General features: G+C 34.8%; 3 protein-coding genes across 3 annotated transcripts; all 3 read left to right on the top strand.

Annotated features, from left to right (window-relative positions):
• The first annotated feature begins 2,188 nt into the window (after positions 1–2,188).
• Positions 2,189–9,755, top strand: LOC113770763 (probable aminotransferase TAT2). Its single transcript, XM_027315339.1, has 8 exons — positions 2,189–2,453; positions 5,115–5,391; positions 6,320–6,659; positions 6,752–6,970; positions 7,328–7,387; positions 8,272–8,427; positions 8,518–8,611; positions 9,357–9,755. Exons 2-8 carry the CDS (start codon positions 5,126–5,128, stop codon positions 9,482–9,484), a joined length of 1,263 nt encoding a protein of 420 aa, XP_027171140.1. The 5' UTR covers positions 2,189–2,453; positions 5,115–5,125; the 3' UTR covers positions 9,485–9,755.
• A 489-nt stretch (positions 9,756–10,244) lies between these two features.
• On the top strand, positions 10,245–13,269 carry LOC113770408 (D-amino-acid transaminase, chloroplastic-like). Its single transcript, XM_027314849.1, has 5 exons — positions 10,245–10,635; positions 10,733–10,785; positions 11,587–11,762; positions 12,116–12,789; positions 12,880–13,269. Exons 1-5 carry the CDS (start codon positions 10,599–10,601, stop codon positions 12,975–12,977), a joined length of 1,038 nt encoding a protein of 345 aa, XP_027170650.1. The 5' UTR covers positions 10,245–10,598; the 3' UTR covers positions 12,978–13,269.
• A 4,174-nt stretch (positions 13,270–17,443) lies between these two features.
• On the top strand, positions 17,444–20,901 carry LOC113772469 (uncharacterized protein At4g28440-like). Its single transcript, XM_027317070.1, has 2 exons — positions 17,444–17,835; positions 20,702–20,901. Exons 1-2 carry the CDS (start codon positions 17,580–17,582, stop codon positions 20,893–20,895), a joined length of 450 nt encoding a protein of 149 aa, XP_027172871.1. The 5' UTR covers positions 17,444–17,579; the 3' UTR covers positions 20,896–20,901.
• Positions 20,902–24,026: the final 3,125 nt, after the last annotated feature.

Genomic DNA, 24,026 nt, shown 5'->3' with positions numbered 1-24,026 from the left:
ATGAGGTCACTGAAGCTTCTCTCTAGCAAAAGCTGCAGACAATAATATTCTCAAATAACGAAGTTAGTTCGTAAGAGGATAACACTTTTGATCTCTTTTTTTTCGCAATTTAGAGGAGACATAACGCTTGATTCAACTGAAAAAAAAAAAAACTGGTTTTTAGATTAGGAAGTAGGAATTTGATGTTTTTAGATTAGTAATATTGACAATTTTTGGGTGTAGGGGAAAATGTAGAGGATAAATTGTATGACCCAAAAGGTTTTATTATTGTTACTGTGAAATGCTCCAAAATCTCAATAAAGACACTACTAATAATTTACCCCTGTAGTGGGCTGGTGGCTCATGTAAGCAAAATGAATTAAAAGCGCACATTTGTGCTTTTTTGTACTTCAGACACACCGTCCACCTTCGTCATCGTAGCAGAAAACGAAATATACTGTACAAAGAACATAATGAGATTATTTATTGGTCCAGGAAATCCAGATGATGAATGAATTCAGTTGTTGTGGGGGTCTTAAAGATTTAAGGCGGTTGGATTCTTTGCAGTTCCATAGCCACTCGCTCATCTTCAAACCAAAATTGATTCCTAAATTAGAATTAAAACCTTTTTTTTTTTTTTATGTCTTTTGCTCAAGAGAGATTCTTTAAAGTAGAATCAAGATCATTAGTTCACTAAAACCTGGATTATTGTGCCATTACCGTCACTTGACTAATGGTCCAATCTAATTGATTGAGCTATGTCCGGCGACTGACAGTAATTTGTTCTGGTTCGTCCATCTTGTCCAGTTCCAATGTGGGCTGACCAATCAGGGAAGATGGATGGCCTCGCTGCTAAAGGAAATGCAATTGAAACATCTGTCTTCACGAAAGCCCGCAAAAATGAATCTTCTCCAGCTCTCAATATATTGGGTCCAACTAGATAGTCATGCTCGAGAACGCGGCGCCGTAAACCAGAAGAAGGATGCCATGAAAATTTCAATAATGTCCAGAAAAAAATAAAAGTTTGTTGATGAAAAATTGCAGTCCAAACATCGCACATGTTTTTTGAGCCATAAATTTATATTAGAAGAAAATAAAAGCATGCATGTCAAAGCTCCACGAGGACGGGTGACGTTTTTAGAAAATACTTGTGATGCGGCGGTTGGCGGAATTTCTACTGTATCCTTATCGCTTGCTTGAATTCGCTGTATTTTAGTGGCCATCAAAATCTCCCGTTGGTGATACTTCTTGTTTGATTCAGGAATCAACCAGGAAAGGTTTCTGTGGCTTGCCTGCCGTGATGAATCACCATTCTCCGTGAAAGCTAGCCATCCTTGTACGCGGCTAACATAATTCACATATCACCATCGCCCCGAGTCCACCCCTACATCCGCCCCCAGGAACAGAAAAAAGAAATAAATCAGGGACTCCCACTTGTTCCCGGGTTTCTTATCTTGGGGGCATGTAATTACTACTCCAAGATAGGACAGGACCATAGAAGCATAATGTATTGGCCGTGACAAGAATTGGAACGCCCAAGAGATTTTTGGGCCCGTGTGAGGGGTGATATATGAATTTTCAATTTTTCAGCAGATGCTCTGTGCAGTGTCTTGTTTGCGAGAAGGCAATTTGTTATTACTGTGCAAAAGAAGAACTTCAGAATCTGCAAAAAAATTACTACTCAAGTTATTAAATACTAGGGGTTTTACTGTCCTATTGGTAGATAGGATATTATGGATATACTATGGAAAGGTGTAGAATTGGGTATCGAATTACGTAGGGGACGGCTGTTTCGGGCATTAGCATTGCTGTAAATGGCTAGAGCGGACGGCTATTATTCTGTAGATTACAACTATTTATTAATAAGTAGTATTGAATTATAATGTCAGCCGAAATTTAGAAGCGGATTATTCATAGGATTGCCGGTGGTGGGACAGAGATCAAAGTAAATGAGACTCAAAAAACACAAAGAAACAAAAAGCAAAAGAAAACGAGACTCAAAGGGTTTTTGGGATTGGATTGCCAACAGGGTGAAACGTCCTAACCATCAAAATCTGAGCAGTGGAGAAGTCCAAATGAGACCTTCTTTCCTTTTGATCTCATCCCGAAAAGATATATGGAAACACAAAATGCTGACTCACACAGGAGATGAACTGTTTTGATTTTGTTTCTTAAAAATCAATTTTCCACAGGTTATTAATACTAACAAGCCGTGAGGCAATCTTCCTATATTATCTCCAGTCTTCAGTGCTTATAGGCTCCCAACCCAACCCAGGTCCCTAGTCTCCCGAACCCAGCTATCAAACTTTGCCTATACAAAAGAAGATCAGTTGCTGCGCCAAAACGCCAGAAAGCATAGTGGCTGGAGGCAGTTAGCAGTTTAGCACCAGTTTTATCCCAGGCGGAGAATCATCAAGTTGCAAGAACGTCATTCTCAGCATCTCTGATTCTCTTCAAGCATTTACGAATTGCCGGTATGATTCATTCTTCTGTGGGATTCTTGTTTGGATATATTATCATAACATGCAATTCCCCCCCCCCCTCCCCCCGGGGGGAACTTGCTGTAGACTTGTTATTTTTACTGGTATTGGGAAGAATCAAATTTGAGATTCTGAAAGCAAAAGGTCACATTTGGATTCCTACAGATCGATCATATGTGATCATGCATAATTTTTCAGAAACTTTTACACGAGACTGTGAGAATTACAAGACTGAAAATAAATCTTTGAACTCTTATTATGGTGAAGGATTGTTGGCTTTCTTTTTTCATGGATATGTCTTTCACAATTGTAAGACTTTTACACTGCATTTCAATTAATTTACGGACCAGCGTCAGCATATGCGAGCCAGACTTTTTCTCTTCCCTTCTACCCTTCTCTTCCGACTTCCGTGGATGACTCTAGCTTTGACTTTCTAGTAGTTGTACTTGGGGGTTAGGAGTGTCAATTGGAGTTCCTGAACTTGAATTTTGGTAAGATCAGCCTCTGCTTATAAATTATACGGATTTTTGAGTTTTGGACTTCATACTTCGAGCTCAAATTCAACTCAGACTTGATCCAAGCTCATTCAATATATATTTTATAATTATGAATTATTATAAATTTATATATAAATTATGCGTAAATTTTATATATACGGTCAATATATATATATATATATATGAGCAAATTTTGAATTTAAATTTTGCACATGTATCGTATATCTAATAGTAATAATGTATACACTGACAGTGTATATAAGATTAATTCATAAATTATTAACATAATAATGAATTATAAATATTAGTTTATTTATTTTATAGGTCAAGTCTTAATAGGATTTGAACATACTACTATAACCCAAATTCGGTTCATGTCTAATTGGAGTCCAAACTCTGCCACGTCTAAGTAAAGCTTAAAGTCTAGTGTACTGTTTTTGATCAAATGGGTCAGGCTAGAGTTGGTACACTTGCATTGACAGCCCTGTTTGGGGGCTATTCTCTATATTTGTTATTATATTTTTACTAGGGGTGCACGTAGGTTAGGTACCTGCTTCATCCATCATTTTGCTGATTCGACCCGCTCCACCTTGCAAGTCAGCCATTTTCTGGTCCTTATCCACTCTGCATATTAGTGGGTATCTGGCCGCTGAGATAGGATCCGGTCAATGGATGTTTGCCCTGCCTCACTTATCATTTAATTTTTTTTCAAAAAAATGAATGATACTAATTTAATTTTATATTTTACACATTCATCTAACATTTAGTAAAAAAAAATTTTTCAAAAAAAGTCTTTCACCAAGAAACAAGCATATGCGAAGAGTATACAAGAAAAAGGAAATAAATTAAAATAATTCAAAATGAATAAAAGTTTGAAATAAGAAGCACATTTTTTAAAATATATGGTCCACATTAATTAAACTCTTTTCTAGAAAATATAGATCATGACTTCTACAAAATAAATCTTATAAATAAACTAGAATATCTCATATTTGTAATGCAATTTGTTCAATAAAATTTATTTAGCTCCAAAAATATTATTTTATAGTATATGTATAAAAATAAAAAATAGAAAATATATACAAGTGGGGCGAGTCGAGTACTCGTAAGTTTTTAATTATGTGATCCTAACTCGTCCCGCATCTAAGCGGATATCTGATACTTTTTTGATCCAATCAAATAATACAAATAAGATATTCTAATTTTCGAATTATCAGATAATTTTGCTCGCCCCTAATTTTTACATCGTGCCATATTCACAGTCACATGAACTTTTCAACAATCTCGCGTCATGTAGCACATAAGACGTCACCATCCTTGCATGTCACAAGTTTGAAAAGTTAGACAAAGTTGCGGGGGCGTAGTTATGGTATTCAAGACTCGAGAATCTGATTTTGATTGTGGGGAGAAAACAATAAATAGATTTTCACATATTTGATTAACGTTTCTAAAGTTCATATGAATTAAAACTTCATTTCGTACTCTAGGAGCAACGGTTGACCTAAAGAACAAAATTAAAATGACTCTAGTGACATCACTACTTCTAAAAGTTATAAATTTATATAAAACCCTATTATTTGAATTTTGTATCGTTTAAAAATTCATAAAAGTGTTTGAAAATGAGAGCAAATACCTACACATTATAGAGATGCAAGAGATGGAATAACAACGATGAATTTGGAAAACATTTATTGATGATTGCAACTCTCAATGTCACAACTTTTACGGACATGAAAGTGACAAATCACTCTTATTGTTAAAAATATATTATCCTATCACCTTATCTCTATAAGTTAGATATTTTTATAACCTGCCCTCACAAGTAATTAAAATAATATTGATTGCTGGGGCCAAAAAAAAAATTAAAAAGAAAGAAGAAAAAAACAGAGCTGGTTTTTAAGTAGTTTTTCTCCTTATCGGAAAAATTGTGGTTCATGAAGACGAGGAAATTTGTCTTCACGATGACGAGCCTTACTTACTTGACATCACTCGTCGGCCATGCAGAGATACACTTGTAAGTTGTTCCAAGTCAGAACTGTGTGAGTGTGTTCTCTTGGAAGACTTCGACCTCTACCTATCTCTTACGTTTCTTCTATCTTCCATTTAAACTTTAAACAAACTCTGAAAACCATCATAATTCTTGAAAAAACAAAAGCAGAGCGTGGAAGCATGGAAAACGGGGTGTATCAAAATCTTGATAATGGCCAAGGAATTGAAGCACCAGCAAATATCACTATTAAAGGCACTCTTAGCTTGTTGATGGCTAATACCAATGGTGATGACAAGAAAAGAGTGATTTCTTTGGGCATTGGTGACCCCACCGCTTATTCTTGCTTCCGGACCACTGTTGCTGCTCAAGACGCTGTGGTTGACACCCTTCGTTCCTACAAGTTCAATGGATATTCTCCCACTGTTGGACTACCCCAGACCAGAAAGTAAGTGTGCTTTCTTCTTTCAGTCAATTTATGCATGAAGCTTTCTTTTTATCAAAATTTTTGGTGTCTAGATTGCTGGTTTTTCAGGTTGCAGTCCCAATTTTCTTGGCTAGCTTTTGGAGTCAGAATTAATTGGAGTGCAGTAATTTGAGCTCTGTTTTATCTGGGTTTTAAATTTTGGCTTTGTTTTTTTCCCGACAAACAGGGCCCTTTGATTATCAAAATTGGTCTTGAGATTACTGTTCGGTTCAGTTAAAGTTATGACTTGAATTGGAGTGTTCTAATTTTCCCCGAACACTCTCTTCTGGAATTTGAATCCTTTTATCGTAGCAGCTGCATGTTAAATTAATCGAGATATTGAATTTTGGATTAAAAAAAAAATCAATTTCGCATGTTTTCTTAATTTATTTGTCATGTGATAAGTTCTTCCTGAAAATTTTCGTTTAGCTCTCACTATTCTGAAAGTATTGACACTGGAGTTATCAGGCAACCTGATGACAGAAACAGCCAAACAGGACCAGTTATATTACTGGCCACAGGTTTGTTTGAGTAGTTCTAGTTTGTATGACAACATTCATAGTGCGCATTCTGCATTTTTTACCTGCTTATGTAATTACATTCTTATGAAATGGTAAACTCAATTCCATACTGGCTAATCCACATCAGCATTATAGTGAACTATGACAAGGGGAGTGTTATGGTTGCAACTAATCTACCTGCACAGATGCTAATCCTAATGAGTCAGATTTCATACTGAATAGATTTCGTGAAACACCAAAATTAATTCTGTACAAAAATTCGACTGTGATTCATCCTTGGTGATTAGTTATTTACAACTATTATACTTAATTTTTAAAAGTATAGTTTTGTATTTTGCAACCGTCTATGTTGTCACCTCTAATTCTACCATGCCTGTTCTCCTAAACAGGGCAATTGCAAAATATTTGTCGTCTGATCTTCCGTACGAGTTATCATCTGATGATGTTTATGTTACGGCTGGATGTACACAAGCTATAGAAATGGTGTTATCCATTTTGGCTCGCCCGGGCGCTAACGTTTTACTACCAAGACCAGGTTTCCCAATTTATGGATTGTGCGCCACTTTCAGAAATCTTGAGATTCGTTACTATGACCTGCTGCCTGACAATGGCTGGGAGGTCAATCTCAATGCTGTTGAAGCTCTTGCAGATCATAAAACCATTGCAGTGGTAATTATTAACCCTGGAAATCCTTGTGGCAATGTCTACACACGTCAGCATCTAGAGAAGGTTAGTATAAGTCTTTTCCCTCTGCTACATCACAGGCTTGTTTGAATGTTTCTGATTACATTTAGCTCTGTGATAATAGTATCTGCTGTTAGATTGCAGAAACTGCCAAACGGCTAGGTATTGCCGTAATTGCTGATGAAGTTTACGGGCACCTAGCTTTTGGGGATAAACCATTTGTGCCAATGGGAGTTTTTGGATCAGTGGCTCCAGTTTTCACGCTTGGATCTCTGTCAAAGAGATGGTTAGTGCCTGGTTGGCGCCTTGGTTGGCTTGTAACAAATGATCCTAATGGCGTATACAAAAACCCTAAGGTCTTTGCCGTCCTTTTTTGAGTTTTTATTTGCAATTATCCTTCAGTACTGTTCTATCTACAGGATTGACTTCTGCAACAGCAAAGTATGTTTTCCTAAAATCAATGGCTGCACATTCATTTGCACTGCATGTTAGTTGGGTAGATGGTTTTCTTATTTGGAAAGACACAGATTAGCTTTTCATCTATGCATTGGTTTACCCTTTATGTGTGTTCTTGCCATCTTTATTTTGAAGTCAGAATCAAAGGTCAAAGGGTGAAGGATATAAATAGTGATATCATATTTACTGTCATTAGCTTCATGGGATTAGTCCCAGGTTCTGACTATTTCTGAATTGATTTTCTTTGATATTATCAGTTTGTAGAGCGTATCAAGAAGTACTGTGATATTTGTGGAGGTCCAGCAACTTTTATACAGGTTTGAACTTAAAGACTTAGTAATCTTCTCTTAAATCAGGGCCATGTTAAAAAACTTTACAGGTTTGCTTTTGAGACTTCTTAATTTCATCTTAGATCAGAATTGCAAGTGGAGTATATTTCTATTCCTTTGCCATGTTACAAACTCTTTTCTTATAGGTTTACTTCGGCATTTAGTTTGACTCAAGTGTGTGGTTTTATCAATAGACTTGCCAAAGCAATAAGAAATGAATGCTTACAATAAAAGCAGTATAGACATCAGTGCAAAATCATCTGAACGAAAGTTTCTGTCAACTCTATGTGACCCTCTTCTGCATAACGGTATGTGATTGTGGAGTACGTCTTTCAAAACCTAGAGGCTCCTCAATGCTACATCTCAGACTTGTAAATCTCTTCAAATTTTGCTATTGGTATTCATGAATGTGGCTATTTAGCTTGTCCTTGTTTGAGCTGACTGTCTCTGTTTGCCTGTTTTATTACACAAAGAGAGTCGGTCCCCTTTCAGTCAATGGCATATTCAGAGTATGATTGCCAATTTTCACACCTTAATGATATTCAAATTATTAGCATTAGTTATCACTCTCCAGATATGGTTTGAGGCACTGGAAGTCCTTTCTCGGATTTAAGTGTTCATGTTGCTACCATACAACAAAGATAACTTCTTCCTTTGTTTAGGAGTTGTTAAGCATCCATATCTCTGGCCATCAAGCCATCGTGTGATTTTCCGGTCAAATTTGCAATCATCAACTTAGTTGCATTCATCCGCCCTTTGATCATTAAATTGTATAATTGTCAGGGATTTGAACATACTCCTTCATGGATTCACTTTAAATGTCACCAGTGGTTTTAGCTTAGTCACTTCTAACTAAAAATTTAAACTATTAGGCAGCAGTTCCTCTCATTATTGAGCAAACTAAGGAGGCTTTTTTTGGCAAGACCATTAATATGCTCAAGCAGAGTGCAGAAATTTGTTACAAAAAGATAAAGGAGATACCCTGCATTAGTTGCCCTTCTAAAGCTGAAGGATCAATGGCTCTAATGGTAAGTGATTAACAAATTTGTAAAGCCTGCAACCTAGGCAATAGAAATTTGAATCTTTTTCAGTTGATTTTATTTCCTTGCACAATGTAGGTGAAACTTAATCTGTCCTTACTGAAAGACATTAGTGACGACATGGACTTCTGTTTTAAGCTGGCCAAAGAGGAGTCTGTCATCATCCTTCCAGGTAAGCAGATAAACAAGTTCCTGCTTCCTAGAATATGGAAATAAGTAATATGAAATGCAGTTAGTTAAATGAAGAAAAGCCCCAGGCCCAAGTGCTTTTGTATTTTATTTATGTTGGAAAAAACTTGTACATAGTTCACTTAGTGCGCACTTCCTCAGTCAAATGGAATGTGAACCGCTTATAACCTTTCTTCAACACAAGTCTTCCTAGTTCATTTGTCCCTCTATTAGGATGATCTGCGACTCTTTCAACATTCAAACTTCACTGCCTTTTCTGATTTGGACTTAGATTTCTGGCTAGCCTCCCGGAATAACACCACTTATAACCTTTCTTCAACACAAGTCTTCCTAGTTCATTTGTCCCTCTATTAGGATGATCTGTGACTCTTTCAACATTCAAACTTTACTGTTTTTTCTGATTTGGACTTAGATTTCTGGCTATTCTTGAAGTTACTAGAGTCTTGCTCTTGATAAATTTCCAACTACTTGAAACGTGTTAACATGTGAACACTTCATTAAGAGTTGAGTAAGTCGCTTGAAAGGAAATTAGCATTTTAAAAAGTAATGAACCAGCTACAATCATTAAAGATTGAATTTTCAGAACCTAATTACATACTATACATGCATCCTTGACAACAAGAATTTTGTTGGGGAAAAAGTTTGATTTCTTTTTTGATTTGAACGACCTAATTAGACCACCAAACCCCCCCCCCCCCCAAAAAAAAAAAAAAAAAAAACTTCTGCAGGACTTGCTGTAGGTCTAAAGAACTGGCTGCGAATCACATTTGCTGCAGAGCCAGCTGCTCTTGAAGAAGCATTCGGAAGGCTGAAGTCTTTCTGCCATAGATATTCCAAGCAGCAAAACGGATATTGACAAGTTTTCTGCTTACCGCTCGATTGGATCAAAGACACTCCTATAGTCCTATTCTGCTTTATACCCCTTGCCCATTTTAAGAGCTCCAATTTGTAAAACACAAATGTCATATGACATTATTCTTGTATATTTATGCGCACGCCCAAATGTAAAAACTGACAAAGAGACAATAGAAGGGCATGTTTTGTAAGCAATGATTGGTTATCTATTCGTTTTTCTTTGATGAGTAACTGATGCTAATCATCTGTTACCGGACTATGACTCCTTGAAATGCAGATCCTCCAGAAAAGTGGCTCAATGGTACAATGCAATGATGCAAAAGTACAAGTTTCAAATTAATGCCAAAAATGTAAATCTTTAGTTTATTGAATAGCAAAATCAGGAACCATCCAACTGATCCTAACAATTGGTTGCCGTTTGTGGTTTTGTCTTGCTTCCTGTAGTTAGTTGTGTGTAAATGCAAAATAAGGGCAAATTTAATATACATTACCAACTTGATAGTGGAAACTGACGATGATTGAAGCCCGGAGAAGAACCCCAATGTCGTTTCAGCTTGGATTATACAAGTACCAGTTGGCCATCTTTCACGAGCTCGGATGTGTAAACTATAGAATGAAAAAAGAGAGAGTGAAAAACAAGGAAAAAGTTTCTCTCTTTTTTGGTCCAAATAATCAGTCACTATTTTAGCACCATGATAATGATGATTCCAGGACATCCCAAAGTGGGCAAGTGGGACACGGACGTCAAGACAATAGTCGTTCACCAGCTCCTTCGTCTTTCTCGTTGGACCTCTCCACATCCAAAAGAACAAAATCCAAACGCTTCACTCCTCGCAACAAACTGTTCAAACTTAAGACAACTTCGGAGTCCTTTCCCTGCTTTCACAACATAATAAAAGTACACCTTTTATTTGTGGCTACTTTACAATCCAAACAATCCAGTGCCAAATATATTTGCTTGCATCACCGTTACTGTCTGTTTCTGTCAATTCTTTCTCCATAAAACCCCGCAGTATCAGTGGCTACTTTTCTCAGTCTCAAACTCTCAATCGCTGCACTCAGCTATCGACTCTTTTTCTCTTCCTCCCATTTCGCAATCTTCTTTTCTTTTCACCATGGCTACTACTGCCCCTTCTTCTGACCAGAACCCAGGTGATTGATTCTTTTTTTTTGTGAAATTTCTTGATATAACTGTCGTACTAAGCTTCATCTGTATTGCTGATTGTGTGTTTTCTGTCTTCTGCATCAGAGGTTGAGAACGGTGAAGAGTCCGAAGTTCATGTATTTTCATCAGCGGCAGAGGTGAATATTATGAAAGCCCCTTTCTTGATTTTTGGATTGGTTCACCTGATTTAGATAAATTTTGTATTTTATATTTGGGCAATGCTCTTCAGTCTTTCACTGTGTTGTCCAAAAAAGTTTTGATCATTTACGGGCAATGTATTTTTAAGCTTGTTCTAAAGTGGCATGCCAGAACTAATTACGATGTTTTTGGCGTAGTTTATTGCTTGTTGTGAATGTTGGCATGATTACCGTTGTAAGGACCTCGAACCTACCAAGGTTGCATTCTCGGGTGAAAGATGAGGGTCATGAAATAAATGGATGAGACTGGGTGAATAATTAGGAAAGAGCAATAGGACTTCCGGTTCATATTCTGACCTGTATAAGATACTTGTCAAGTTTGCTAATTAAGTACTAAACTTTTCAAGGTATTGTTAGTTGTATTTGTTTCGCCCTAGTTGATGATGATGCTACTTATCACAAATTGCCCGGTTTTAACAATATGTTGGATGAAAATTTTGAACAATCTCTGATAAGCCATGAACAGTGAAAGTTTGGCAAACTATGTATTAGATTTTTTTTTCCCCTTTCTGCTTCTTTCATTATTTGCCTTATAGTCATCCTTCAAGGGTAGGTCATATGTCAATCATCAAGTTACAATATGAAGATGACAAAAAAAAATTGTCCTCAAATTGGTCATTGTTTGATCTGCTGTTTAACCTTTATAAAAACGGATGAGCTTGAAAAATTGGCAATCTATATTCTCTTTCACTTGGATGTCATTTCTACTAATGCAACCATGTCTGTTTTTGCATTGACCAGTTACTTGAGAAGCTGCAAGACAAATGGAGGTCAGTGAAACCACAGCCCTATCCGGCAATGTATTCGAGTGTATTTGGTGGAATTATTCTTGATCCAGCATTGATGGTTATCCCGATGGATGACCACATGGTTCATCGAGGGCATGGTGTCTTTGATACAGCAATTATTCTTGGCGGGTAGGCATCATTTACTTCAACATCATATTTGTACTTTCTTATAGCTGAATTTGAACATTACACCTTAAAAGTTTGTACACGGTGATGTGCCATGGATTTCTTATCCTTCTATGATTGCTTCCAGTTAAACTTGCAGAGTGCTTCAAGTGGCAATGCTATTGTTTTACTATTTGATCTACAAATGTATTGGTTGAACTTTATGCTATGGTCCGAATTAGATCTATCAGTGAATTGTGCAGTTTAGGAGTTGTCAATGTAAATTATACATGTGAAAGAGTGAATGCTTTGGACTGAGATTTTGATTTATGCACTTTTTGCTATGTTTTAAATTTATTGTTTTTTATCATGAACAGGCATCTATACGAGTTGGATGTACACCTGACTCGTTTTCTTAAATCAGCTTCAAAAGCTAAAATAGTGTCCCCATTTCCTAAGTCCACTCTCAGAAGCATTCTTATTCAACTTGCAGCTGCATCACAGTGCAGAAAAGGTACTCTAAGATATTGGCTAAGTGCAGGGCCAGGAGATTTCTTACTTTCTCCTGCAGGATGCCCGAAATCAGCATTCTATGCTATTGTAATTGACGAAGACTTTGAACAGTGCAAAGAGGGGGTTAAGGTTATAACATCCACAATCCCCATGAAGACACCCCTCTTTGCCACAATGAAGAATGTAAACTACATGCCGAATGTTCTTTCCAAAATGGAAGCTGAAGAGCAGGGAGATTTTGCATCGATCTGGGTTGATGAGGAAGGATATATTGCTGAGGGTCCAAATGTGAATGTGGGATTTATAACCCATGACAAAGAGCTTATCTTGCCTGAATTTGATAAGATATTGCGTGGCTGCACAGCAGCTAGGCTTCTTGAACTGGCACCCAAATTGGTTGAGCAACACCGTCTTAAAAGCGTCAGAACTGACAATCTAACAATAGAGGAGGCAAAAAATGCTGCTGAAATGATGTACATTGGAAGCACCCTCCCAGTTCTACCTATTATTGCGTGGGATGAAAAGCCCATCGGAGATGGTAATCCCTCTCAACTTCCTATCATTTCTTTTAGTTAAAAGCATTGCCTTATGCCATCTCACCTAAGATGCTTTTTTATGTTTGTAACAGGAAAAGTGGGAGAATTGACTATGGCTCTCTCAGACTTGGTTTGGGAAGACATGGTTGCTGGTCCAAAAACACGAAGGATTCCAGTTCCTTACGTGTAGGAAAGTTTACTGTGTTATTCTAATCAAAAGAAGCAGTTAAAGAATGCTTCAGATATTATGTTCAACATGTTAGATTGGCTGAAATTTACAGAGAGTGGCTGCTGCTTTTTTGTATGCTGGGATTGTTGTTTGTAACCATCACAATCAGATCAAAATAATGGGAGTTCACCATGTCACCGTGAACTACATTACTACAGTAGAGTTATAATGTAAAGTGTTTTGGATTCCCTTGTCGATTTGATACTTGGATAGTTGTGTTTCAAATAATTTATCGTCGCTATTAAAATCACTACACTACAAAACGCTTGATAATTTTAATAGTTGTGTTTCAATGATTGTTTTGGGCTGTCGCTTTATCCCACTTGGGCTCGTTGCTAAGACGAATTTTTCTCATTAATTTCATTGGCTTTTCACTTACCATTGTTATGGTACCCATCCATGGCAAAATAAGAAAGAAAGCCCACTATTAATTGGGCAAAACATCTGAATGGTTCTCGAAGTATCTGAAGGATATACTTTCCAACCTTTTTGACTAAAAATACTTTCAGAAACCTCTTTTGAAATTTATGGTAATATCACTTGACACATTTGAAGTTTCAGAAATATTATTCAACACCCATATTAGTGAGATGAGACCATTAATCACTATTATAGCATACCAATTGACAAAGTTACCTTTGCTGCTTTAACAATTTTTAGGCAAAAATTTATGGGACAGAAAATTTTTAGGCAAAACATATAAGTCTTATGTTATATAGTCAATTTGGTAGAAAATTCAATATAAGACAACAAAAAAAAAAAGGTGAAATTGGGAGAAAAATATATCTCTCTCATTAAATGATTATTATGATAATATTTTTAGTGGTACAAGGTTGAGATCGTTACAAAAAGTATGATTGCAGGAGATGTTAGTAATATTTTTAAAATTTTAGGACTATCAAGTGATGTTAACAAAAATCTCAGGAGAGATTTCTAAAATTATCTCTAGCCAAAAGAGTGAGAAATATATACCCTTTTACAAGTTTGAGGGGGGCAAAAATATACACGTAATAGTTGGAGGGCTAAAATTCTACAAACTTAATAATTTGATGCCATCTAGATTTGTTGCCCCTTTTAATTTTGACTACAAACTTATGAAATAACCCATTATTAGTGCATCTATGATGAAATACTCTACTACAGTATCTTATATATGTCCATTATTAAACCATGTTTCTCGAAGAATATATTAAAATTACACCACGACATGGGACTTTTTTTTTTTTTTCAATATAACTTTTATGCTATATTTGTAATTAGATTATGTAATCTCATTCTCTTAGAGAATCAAACATCTGAAAATTGATCACCATGTAACTGTCCCCGAAAGGAAGGCAACCGTTAATTGTTCTTATGAAAGCAAAAGGTGATCAAATGCTGAGAGAGTGAATAACCAATTAGCTACGAGAGTTACCTTCAAGCCAGCCGTACCTCCTGTCCTCCTCCATGGGAGAATTGTAGCTAACAGCTCGCATGTTGGCAGCCATTATTAAGGTCCAAAACTGACCTGCAAGAATACGAAAAAGAAGATGGAGGTTTCTCAAAGAATGATAGAAATGACAGTTGCAAAATGGAAGGTTTTCTAGTGATGTTTTTACAGCGATGTCGGATGTTAAACCTGCTCGGTGGTTGAATAACTAACAACTCATACCATTTGCCCCAAACGTCATACGTGATTCATCAAATAACTTAAATTTTTTTCTGTTGTTGGCCTTTTCTTGGTGACTTCAGGGCTTCAAACGATGAAGCACTATATATATTCTAGTAGTGTTCTAGAATAAGAATCAATGACGGATGAGGTATCTGTTAATCTGCACAGTTCCAAGTTGCTTTTCTTGGAGATTCTACTGGGATTATTCGTTCTTTATTTGAGCATAAAACTATTTCGCATTCATGGAATATAATGGTCTTCGACTCTCAGTTTATAGTGCTTTTTTTTTTCTTCTTTTTTTGGAGTTAAAAAGAGTTTTACAGTGCATTAATTCATTACTGGTGCCTGTGTTAGAAAGCTACCACAGGCAATAAACAAAGTTTTCTTCTTTAATCTTTGACTTCCCCAAGAACGGTGATGCCTCAAAAAAAAAAACCCTTAACTCGATGGTAAGGGTAATAAGAAAGAAAATGCGAAGGCAAAGTCGTTTTCTCTTTGTGGTTTATAGCAAGTAGCAACACATGCAAAGCAGCATTACATCAGTCGCCATCATATTCTTATCCAGAAATGGCCTGTTTTGCTTTTAATAAAATTGGAGTTCAATTCATCCAAACTGGGATTAAATTACTTACCCTCAATACTAGTTGGTTGTGTTAATTGAAAACAAGATATTAGATTTTGTTTGAAAAATTGCTACGTTTTCCTGGATATATTTTCTAATCATCTTTTTATATCATATATATCAAATTTTTATAGTAATTTTTCTACAAAAAATTCAGAAAAATGCAATCCAAACAAAGATTCTATATTTCAAAAGAAGAACAATTTTCCATCACGACCATATCATTCTTGGTAATTTGGTTCCATAAATACAAGTAATATGAACAGAAATCGAAGGACATTAGCCCCAAAATTTGTTAATGTACTGTATCTTATTATTGCATCGCAGGCCACAATTTTCCACAACAAACATTTTCTTTCTGAGTAACCCTTTCAAATTCAATATTAACTTCAAAGTTGCAATTATAACTTTTCCATTCTTATGTTGCCCCTTTATGTTACGAGTTATTGTGACCATGCATCATTAATTTGTTATCTCCAAGTTTCCAAAAAGAAAGTCCAGTTATTGTTAGACTCAATTCAATTTTTTCTTTTTCACCCCCCAGGGAGTGTCCGGGTCAATCCTTACGGGGCCTGACTAATTCCCCTGGGGTCCGGGAAAAGAGCCCCCACTCCATACCGAACAGGTAACAACGGAACTCGAACTCTGGCCGAAACCAGAAAGGTTGCCATATCCTAAGGAGGGCAAGCGAACTGCCCGAGCTGCCCCGCGGGGATTAGTCTCAATTCAATTGGTAGAGACAATAATAAAATAATTCTTTTCCTCTTCTTCCTTGTATTTTCCCTTAAACAACAACCAAAAAAAAAAACAGGAAAATTGAACAATTAATGACACGGAAGTGTGAAGCTTATCTACTAATGCACAGTAGGATTGGAATATTGACCACCAGGCAGCAGAAAAAAAAAAGCAAAAAAAAAAACTTGAAAGAAACACCTGGACCAATGAGATGACGCCACATGGTGGAAAGCTAAGATCCTAGGTAAAAATTAAATGAAGCCCCCACCTACTCATCCATATCCCCATAATTACCTCGTGAACCCACCACACAAGTTCATGTTGCCATCCCAGAAATTCAGAACGCTTTCAAAGAAAAACAAAAAAACTTTTCCCCAAAACGAGCAAAACTCCCCACCCTGCGGGCCATGCCCAATTTACCCACAGTTTTACTAAATTCCAAAAGGTATAAGGAGGTTTCTGATTATATTACTGGTCGCTCTGCATATTTTGAAAATTACACTAATCTCAAAGGAGGTTTATTATCTTATAGTAATATTTAGATTCAATCAATAATTAAAAAGTGATATTAAAAAAGAGAAGATAATATGATTTCATAACTGTTCCTCATTTATTAAATTGTTTAATTAATCTTATACTAGCTTAAATATTAAAAAAAACACTTAAATTTACTGTTTATCATCAGGGATTAAATCACATATGGTATCAAAAACAGTATATCATTCCATATATTTCACTTAATGCGAGATTTAAATTGTTTTTTTTTTCAATTACAAATCCATTATCAAACGTGATTAATAACAAATAATAAAAAACATCTATAACCAAAATATTACAAAGAGCGAACTTTAATACCATAAAAATCTCATTAACTAATCTTAATATATTGATAAAAATCTTTATGATGTTGAAGTTTGTTATTTTGATTGCAAATTTTTTGATTATTTGTTATCGATCATATTTGACAATAGGTATGTTATCGAAAAAAGTAATTTAAATCTTATATTAAGTGAAAAATATAAAATAATATAATATTTTTTGATGTTATATGTAACTTGATTCCTAGCTAATGATAAATAGCAAAATTTAGTATTTTTCTTTAATGTATGGGTTGATATTAAATTAATTAAATAATGTAGAGATGAGAGGCAATGATAAAATCATACTATTTTCTCTCTCATAATATCACTTTTTAATTATTGAATGAACATAAATGCTACAAGATAATTAACCTCAAAAGAGGTTAGTATAAATTTTAAAATGTGAAGGGAGGCTAGTGAAATATTCGGAAACCTCAGGGGTGGGGAGGTTTCTGAAATTATCTCATTCTCACTCTCTATTTAGCTGCTGCTACTCCTACATTACTTACGGCTACTACAACAGAAAGAAGAGCAAGACTCACGACTCGTACACTCACGCCTTCCATACAAAGCTACACACACTTCACAAATCAAACCCAAACCAGGCACCGAAAAAGGCTTTTGATTTCCCCCATTTCCGTCTTCTACCTATATATTAGGGTTACTAGGGTTTTGAGTTTTCGATTTTGTTAGGAATGGCGGCGACTAGTTCCAAGACGGAAGACCAACCGGCTGCTGCGGCTGGGGGTTTGAGGAAGCCGGTGTTTGTTAAGGTGGACAATCTCAAGCCCGGGACTAACGGCCACACTCTCGTCGTCAAGGTCCTCAGTTCCAAAACAGTTTTGCAAAGAGGTAAGTCGGTGTCTCCGCACCTCAGGAATACTAACATTGCTGAGTGCCTTGTTGGTGATGAGACTGCTTGCATCCTTTTCACCGCCCGCAACGATCAAGGTATATTCACGTCTGGATTTATGTTTAGAAAAATGCATTCAACTGTTTTCTCTTTTTTGGATAATGTGATATGGAAATTGTTGTGTCCGAATATGTCTGAGGTATGTTATATGATTTATTCTTCTTTTTCTTTTTTTCTCCTTCCATTTTGGCTGAAATACTAGTAAGCATGCTTTGGAAATTTGACTATGTGACCCTTTTTATTCAGGTTGATATGTGTTAATCTCTTTTTTTCTTTTCACTCGCATCTTTTTAAAGATTTTTTTTTTGTTTGGATAATGTGATATGGAAATTTTTGTACAAATATATCTGAGACATATTATATGATTTTTTTTCCTTCACATTTTTGCGAAAATACTAGAAAGGTACAATGTGACCTTTTGATTGAGGTTGATATTTTTGGTTTTAAATATTTAGGAAATACCGGTGTCTCTCAAACTTTTTCTCGTATGTGTTTGTCCCCATCAATCCGACAACTCTGATTTGTTGTTGTTTTTGTGTTTTTCTATTTTAAGCATGCTATTAATGTTACTGGAGTTCAAGATGGTTTAATCGAAAGCTCCTTATCAATTGATGCTAATTGCAGAAAGGTCTTTGATTGAGTACAAATTTATGGTATTGTGGTCAGATAGCACTTGATCTGGTTGAAAGGTGCCTTTCATAAATCATCATGGAATACAGGTGTTAATGCGAGTTGATTACAAGCTTCATCTATTATTATGCTTTCAGGGTCAGAAAGTTCTATTCAGTAGAATTTTCTGCTTAAAACCCCTTAGAACCTGGAAACAAGGAGGAAGCGTTTTATATTAGACGTGACTGCATCACTTGTTATCCTGTTGGCTGGTGGCATCTTTTGCTTGATCACTTACTGGGTGGTTTATTTCTATTCCTTTTGTTGCTTAGATTTTGATGAAATATGTGCCTCTGATCATTCATTTCATCGTGTTTAAAAAGTTTTTTAATGTAAAAGCATGCTCAAGTGAGAGGGGAGATATAGGGACAAAAAAATGGAGGAGGATGACAGACAGGTTTGTGTATGTTGAAGCAGAACAAGACCAGGAGGAGGAGAGATGAAAGAGATATAAAGTGGGAAGGAGTTTTAATAAGCAGGAGTTTTATAAGCAAGAGGTGGAGGACCGTAATCGTTCTCTAGTTGTTTCTTAGATGGAAACACTATTGATCAGTTGCAATTTAGGGCATGAAAATGCATAACGCTTTACACATACGTAGTGATACCTATTTGGATTACATGCAACAAAATTTTTTTTTTCGTTTTTCTATGATGACATGATATCAACATGTAGGTAACTTTTGCAGCTTATGATATTCCTAGTTATGTAGACTGTAATAATACCCAATAAGAAGGTAAGTCCATCCAAACTTTTTGAAGCATATTCCAGCTATTCGGATGCAGCCACTTTACATGAAGTAGAATAAGAAGCAAAGAGTAATATGGTTGCCTGAATATCTCTTTTTTTTTCTTCTTTTAGTTTGCAAGAAGTTTCTCTCATTCATTTGCCACTCCACTTCTCTGAATTAACGAAAGTCTTTTATGAGACTTAAAAGTGCAACTTTCCAAGCTTTTGTGTCTATGCTACCTGTCACCTATTTACCCCTTCCTTTGAAACGAGGACCTTTAAGAAACTGCACGCTTTGTAATTTGGAATATTGTTGATACATCTAGATGAAAACATCAAAGAGATTTCAAAGTCAAAGTTTTGCATGCCTGCTAAGGATCCTATGAATGCATTATTGGCAGCCAGCATTCGTTACCATGTTACCAGGGCTTGAGTTTCTTTGGCTGTTGCATGGACTTTACCTGGAACATCTTTAGCCAACAAAATTTTTATTGTGACTAACCCTGATATTATGAATGTTAAAATTTTATGATTTTATATCTTCCACAAATTTCTTTATAAATCTTAAGCATGTTCTTTGTTTTGACAATGTGCTTTGGTAAACTGTATAGAAAATGATATGTTTCATGAAGTTAATCCTACTCATCATCTTTAAACTGATCAGGCCTATCCTCTTTCTGTGGGGCTGTGGGAGAGAAATGGTAAATTTATATTAAGCAACTCTTATTTGAGTTGATTCTTGAAAAAATTGTTAAAAAAATGTTGTAGAATATAAGAAATTTCTCATTCTCAATGTGTACTCAGCAATAAAATTTTCCAAGTTTGGCATGCATGAAGTGTTCAACCCAATTATGCCTCATTGTATCCTTCATCCTTAACTTGAAGAGGTACCAGGATATGATCAATACATCTATATCATTATGTATCAGTAATCCAGGAAAATGTCAAGATTGCTTTTTCTTTTCATTGTGGATCATTTTGTGGACTACTTGGCCAGTAAATCAGATTGACTAGCCAACACAGTACGGTTCATTGGGTGACCATATGTGATGCTTGAAGGAGATCTAAGAGTTACCTGAAAAATAAGATGTGCATTGAAAAGAACAAATTTCTACTGGTAGAGTTTGTTTTTTAGTGGTAATGCCTGTGTCTTCAAGAATAAAACTTGATACTGTCCTATGATATCCTTTTCATTGTTTGATGAGTTTCCTTACACGTGTGATCATAATGAGTTGTTTCTGGTTACAGCGTTCTTTATATCTTCTGGCATTACTCTCATTTATTGATTGAAGATGTACAGCATTCTTTATGTTGTAAATTATGCTAATCTTATTGCGGTACTCTCATTGATTGATTGAAGATGTAACAAAGTTTTGTGGTTGATGTGCTTTCATGTTTAGTATGACCTTGAGTTCTTTATTGGTGTTTGAGATGGTAATTATCTTCGCTCTTCCTAATGTTGTGATTTCTGTACTCGGCTGCGGCTATCCGTCATCTGCACTGCTCAGTTGATGTGATGAAACCTGGTACAACTGTCATCCTGCGAAATGCAAAGATTGACATGTTCAAGGGAACCATGAGGCTAGCTGTTGACAAATGGGGCCGAATTGAGGTCACCCAGCCTGCTGAATTTGATGTGAAAGAGGATAACAATCTCTCTCTTATTGAGTATGAGCTGGTGAATGTTGTTGATGAGGAGTAACAGAGATCTTTCTAAGAGTCAATCTTAAACATGCTAAGGTTACATAGTAGGAGTCATTTTCTTATCTAGTTTAATACAGTTACATCCTTATCTGGATATGACAGTTTCAAGGTGGCAAAAAGTTTCTGGGAATCTTTGGTGAACCATCTTCCTCCTTTATGACTATGGCTGTCATAGCTGGGAGATTGGCAGGCAAACTTTTTATCTGTGGATATGGAACTGTAGAAAAGAAATATTTTGTTGTTATATTATGCTCTCTTAAAATACATTTGTGTTATCTAAACTTGGTTTTTGCATGACCTATCTTTAACGATAGTTGTTTTTTTTTTTTTGGGTTGGGGGCCGGGGAGAGAGGAAGGAAGGGGGTGCAACGGATCTTCTGTCTCACACCCTATGCCACTCCCTGTCCCACTTTTTATTATATTGCTATTTCTCCTACATAACATCATATTTTAGTTCTTTTTTATTTCTAAAGATCCAATAACTAATTGATTCCTAAAGATCAATTAATAGTTATTGGATCTTAAAAAAACAAATAAGAACTAAAACATGATATTTATGAATGAGAAATAGCAATATAATAAAAAGTGGAACAGAAGATTCGTTGCGGTCGTGTAAGGGATAATTTCACAAATTTCCCTTGAAATTTTTGGCAATTTCACTTGGATTTTCTCTAATTTAAAAAATTACATTAACTTCACTTTTCGACTTAATGTCAACATCAAAAGGGATAAACGGACACAAATACCCTCAAGAGAAATAGCTGTAGAAAAACTATAAATCAACAAACACTATTGGGTTTCATTCTTTTGTTAGATATAATAAGTGTAGCTAGTGATGTATAATTGAGAATATCACGCAAGAAAGTTCGAATAAATTAGAAATACATATATTAAATTCTACTCCAATCCAATTAAATTTTGAAGGTGTAAAGTTTTGGTGGAATATTTCAATATTTTGGATGACTTTTGTCGTATATTGATAGTTGGTTAAATATGATATTTAATGGTCAAAGATGGGCACTTGGGCTCCTCGAAATTGATATTATTTATTATTGTTATGAATTTCATAAAATGTTATTTTTCTATTAGTACTTAATAGTTGCAGTTATAGTTGGTTGCTAATAACCTTCTAAAATACGTGTTTATTCGTGAAGAGTGACCTATTTAAAAAGAGATGAAAACTCATTAAAGGATGTCTAAGGTACTACAAATTAAGGGTTTAGAATCATTTTAATACTTCTCGTTCTTCTTCTTTTCTTAATCAAAACAAAACTCTTTTTAGTCATTCTTGGGAAATTTTAGTTTGGCTTTTAAATGATGAAGAATGTCATCATTTATCGAGCAGTAACATAATGGGGACATGAATTGTTAAAAATAGCATCATCACCTGCGAAGTCTAATTTTACATTTTGTTCTTTAAAATTTTTTAAAAATTTTTTTACTAAAACATCATGAAGACTTTACATCTTTGGGTTCGGTTATACAAACCAAAAAATGCCATTTAGCACTTAGCACAGCCAATCCTGCTTCTTATTTTAAGATTTATTCGACGTATTCCTTTGTGAAGATTCGACGGAGCAAAAAGCAAAGTTTTGAAAATCCTTACTTGTAAAATGTTGCTGGAAAATGTGGATCATTAGTGAAATCTTGGCTCCATACAAGCTATAGTGAAATCTTGGCTCCATACAAGCTATACAGGTAAAAAAAAATGGAAACTTTTTGAATTTGATGTTTGCATTTACAAGTAGAATGAGTTCATTTTTTTTAGTTAGAATGAGTATCTAATTTCTTTTGGACTTATAAGGGTAAGCCTGGAATAAAAATTGGGATAATTTCAGAAACCTCCCCTGAGGTTTCTGACATTTACACTTACCTCCCCTGTGGTTTAAACAATTACACTGACCTCCCCTGAGGTTACTAATCCTATACAAATTCAGTCCAAATAATTAAAATATTATTTTAGAGAGTGAAATTAGAATTTTGTACCTGATTTGTGCTTTGTGTTACATGTCCAATGAATGATAAAGTGTTACAAATTAATTAACAATTAATAAACTTTAAGAAGCGTAGTTTATATGCAAATACGTATTACATATTTAAAATATCAACTTTTTACGGGTATTTTACTTTCAAATATTTACTTTATTACGAATATTTATTCTCAAATACAGATTTGTATTTACTCTCAAATATTTAATTTTTGTTAAACACAAAACCTACCAGTTTTTCTTCCGTAGAAATATTAATATAACACTTTTTTAATTTTAGTTATAAATATTTATGTATTTAACATAAATTAAATGATTCAGGATAAAATATCCATAAAGAGCCAATACTTTACTCATGTAATGGATAAAAGTCATAAAAAATTAATATTTTATGAGGCCATTTATTTTTTAAAAAATATTTAATTTATATTAAATAGATAACCTACTGATTTTTTTTGCAAGAATATTACTGTAACACTTTTAAATTTTTAATTACAAATGTTAATATATTTATCATAAATTAAATATTTGAAAATAAAATATTTGTAAAGAGCCGATACTTTAAATAGGATATACGTATTTGCCTATAAACTACACTATTTAAAGTAAGGAGTACAGTTTATTGATTTAAGTTAAGGAGTGTAGTTTATTGATTTAAGTAAGGAGTGTAGTTTATTGGCAAATACGCATAACTTATTTAAAGTACCGTCTCTTTACAGGTATTTTATTTTTAAATATTTAATTTATAATAAATATATAAAAATTTGTAATTAAAAATTAAAAGGTGTTACAATAATATTCTTGCAAAAATAAAATCGATAGGTTATCTATTTAATATAAATTAAAATTAAAAAAAAAAGAAATGGCCTATAAAATGTTAATTTTTTATGGCTTTCATCCATTACATGAGTAAAGTATTAGCTCTTTATGAGTATCTTATTCTGAATCATTTAATTTATGTTAAATACATAAATATTTGTAACTAAAATTGAAAAAATGTTATATTAATATTTCTACGGAAGAAAAACTGGTAGGTTTTGTGTTTAACAAAAATTAAATATTTGAGAGTAAATACAAATCTGTATTTGAGAATAAATATTTGTAATAAAGTAAATATTTGAAAGTAAAATACCCGTAAAGA

The sequence above is a fragment of the Coffea eugenioides genome, chromosome 5 (genome assembly GCF_003713205.1).
Source record: "Coffea eugenioides isolate CCC68of chromosome 5, Ceug_1.0, whole genome shotgun sequence".
NCBI classification, from domain to species: Eukaryota; Viridiplantae; Streptophyta; class Magnoliopsida; order Gentianales; family Rubiaceae; genus Coffea; species Coffea eugenioides.
The sequence above is the reverse complement of the archived record's forward strand: the minus strand, read 5'-3'. Positions and strand labels throughout refer to the sequence as shown.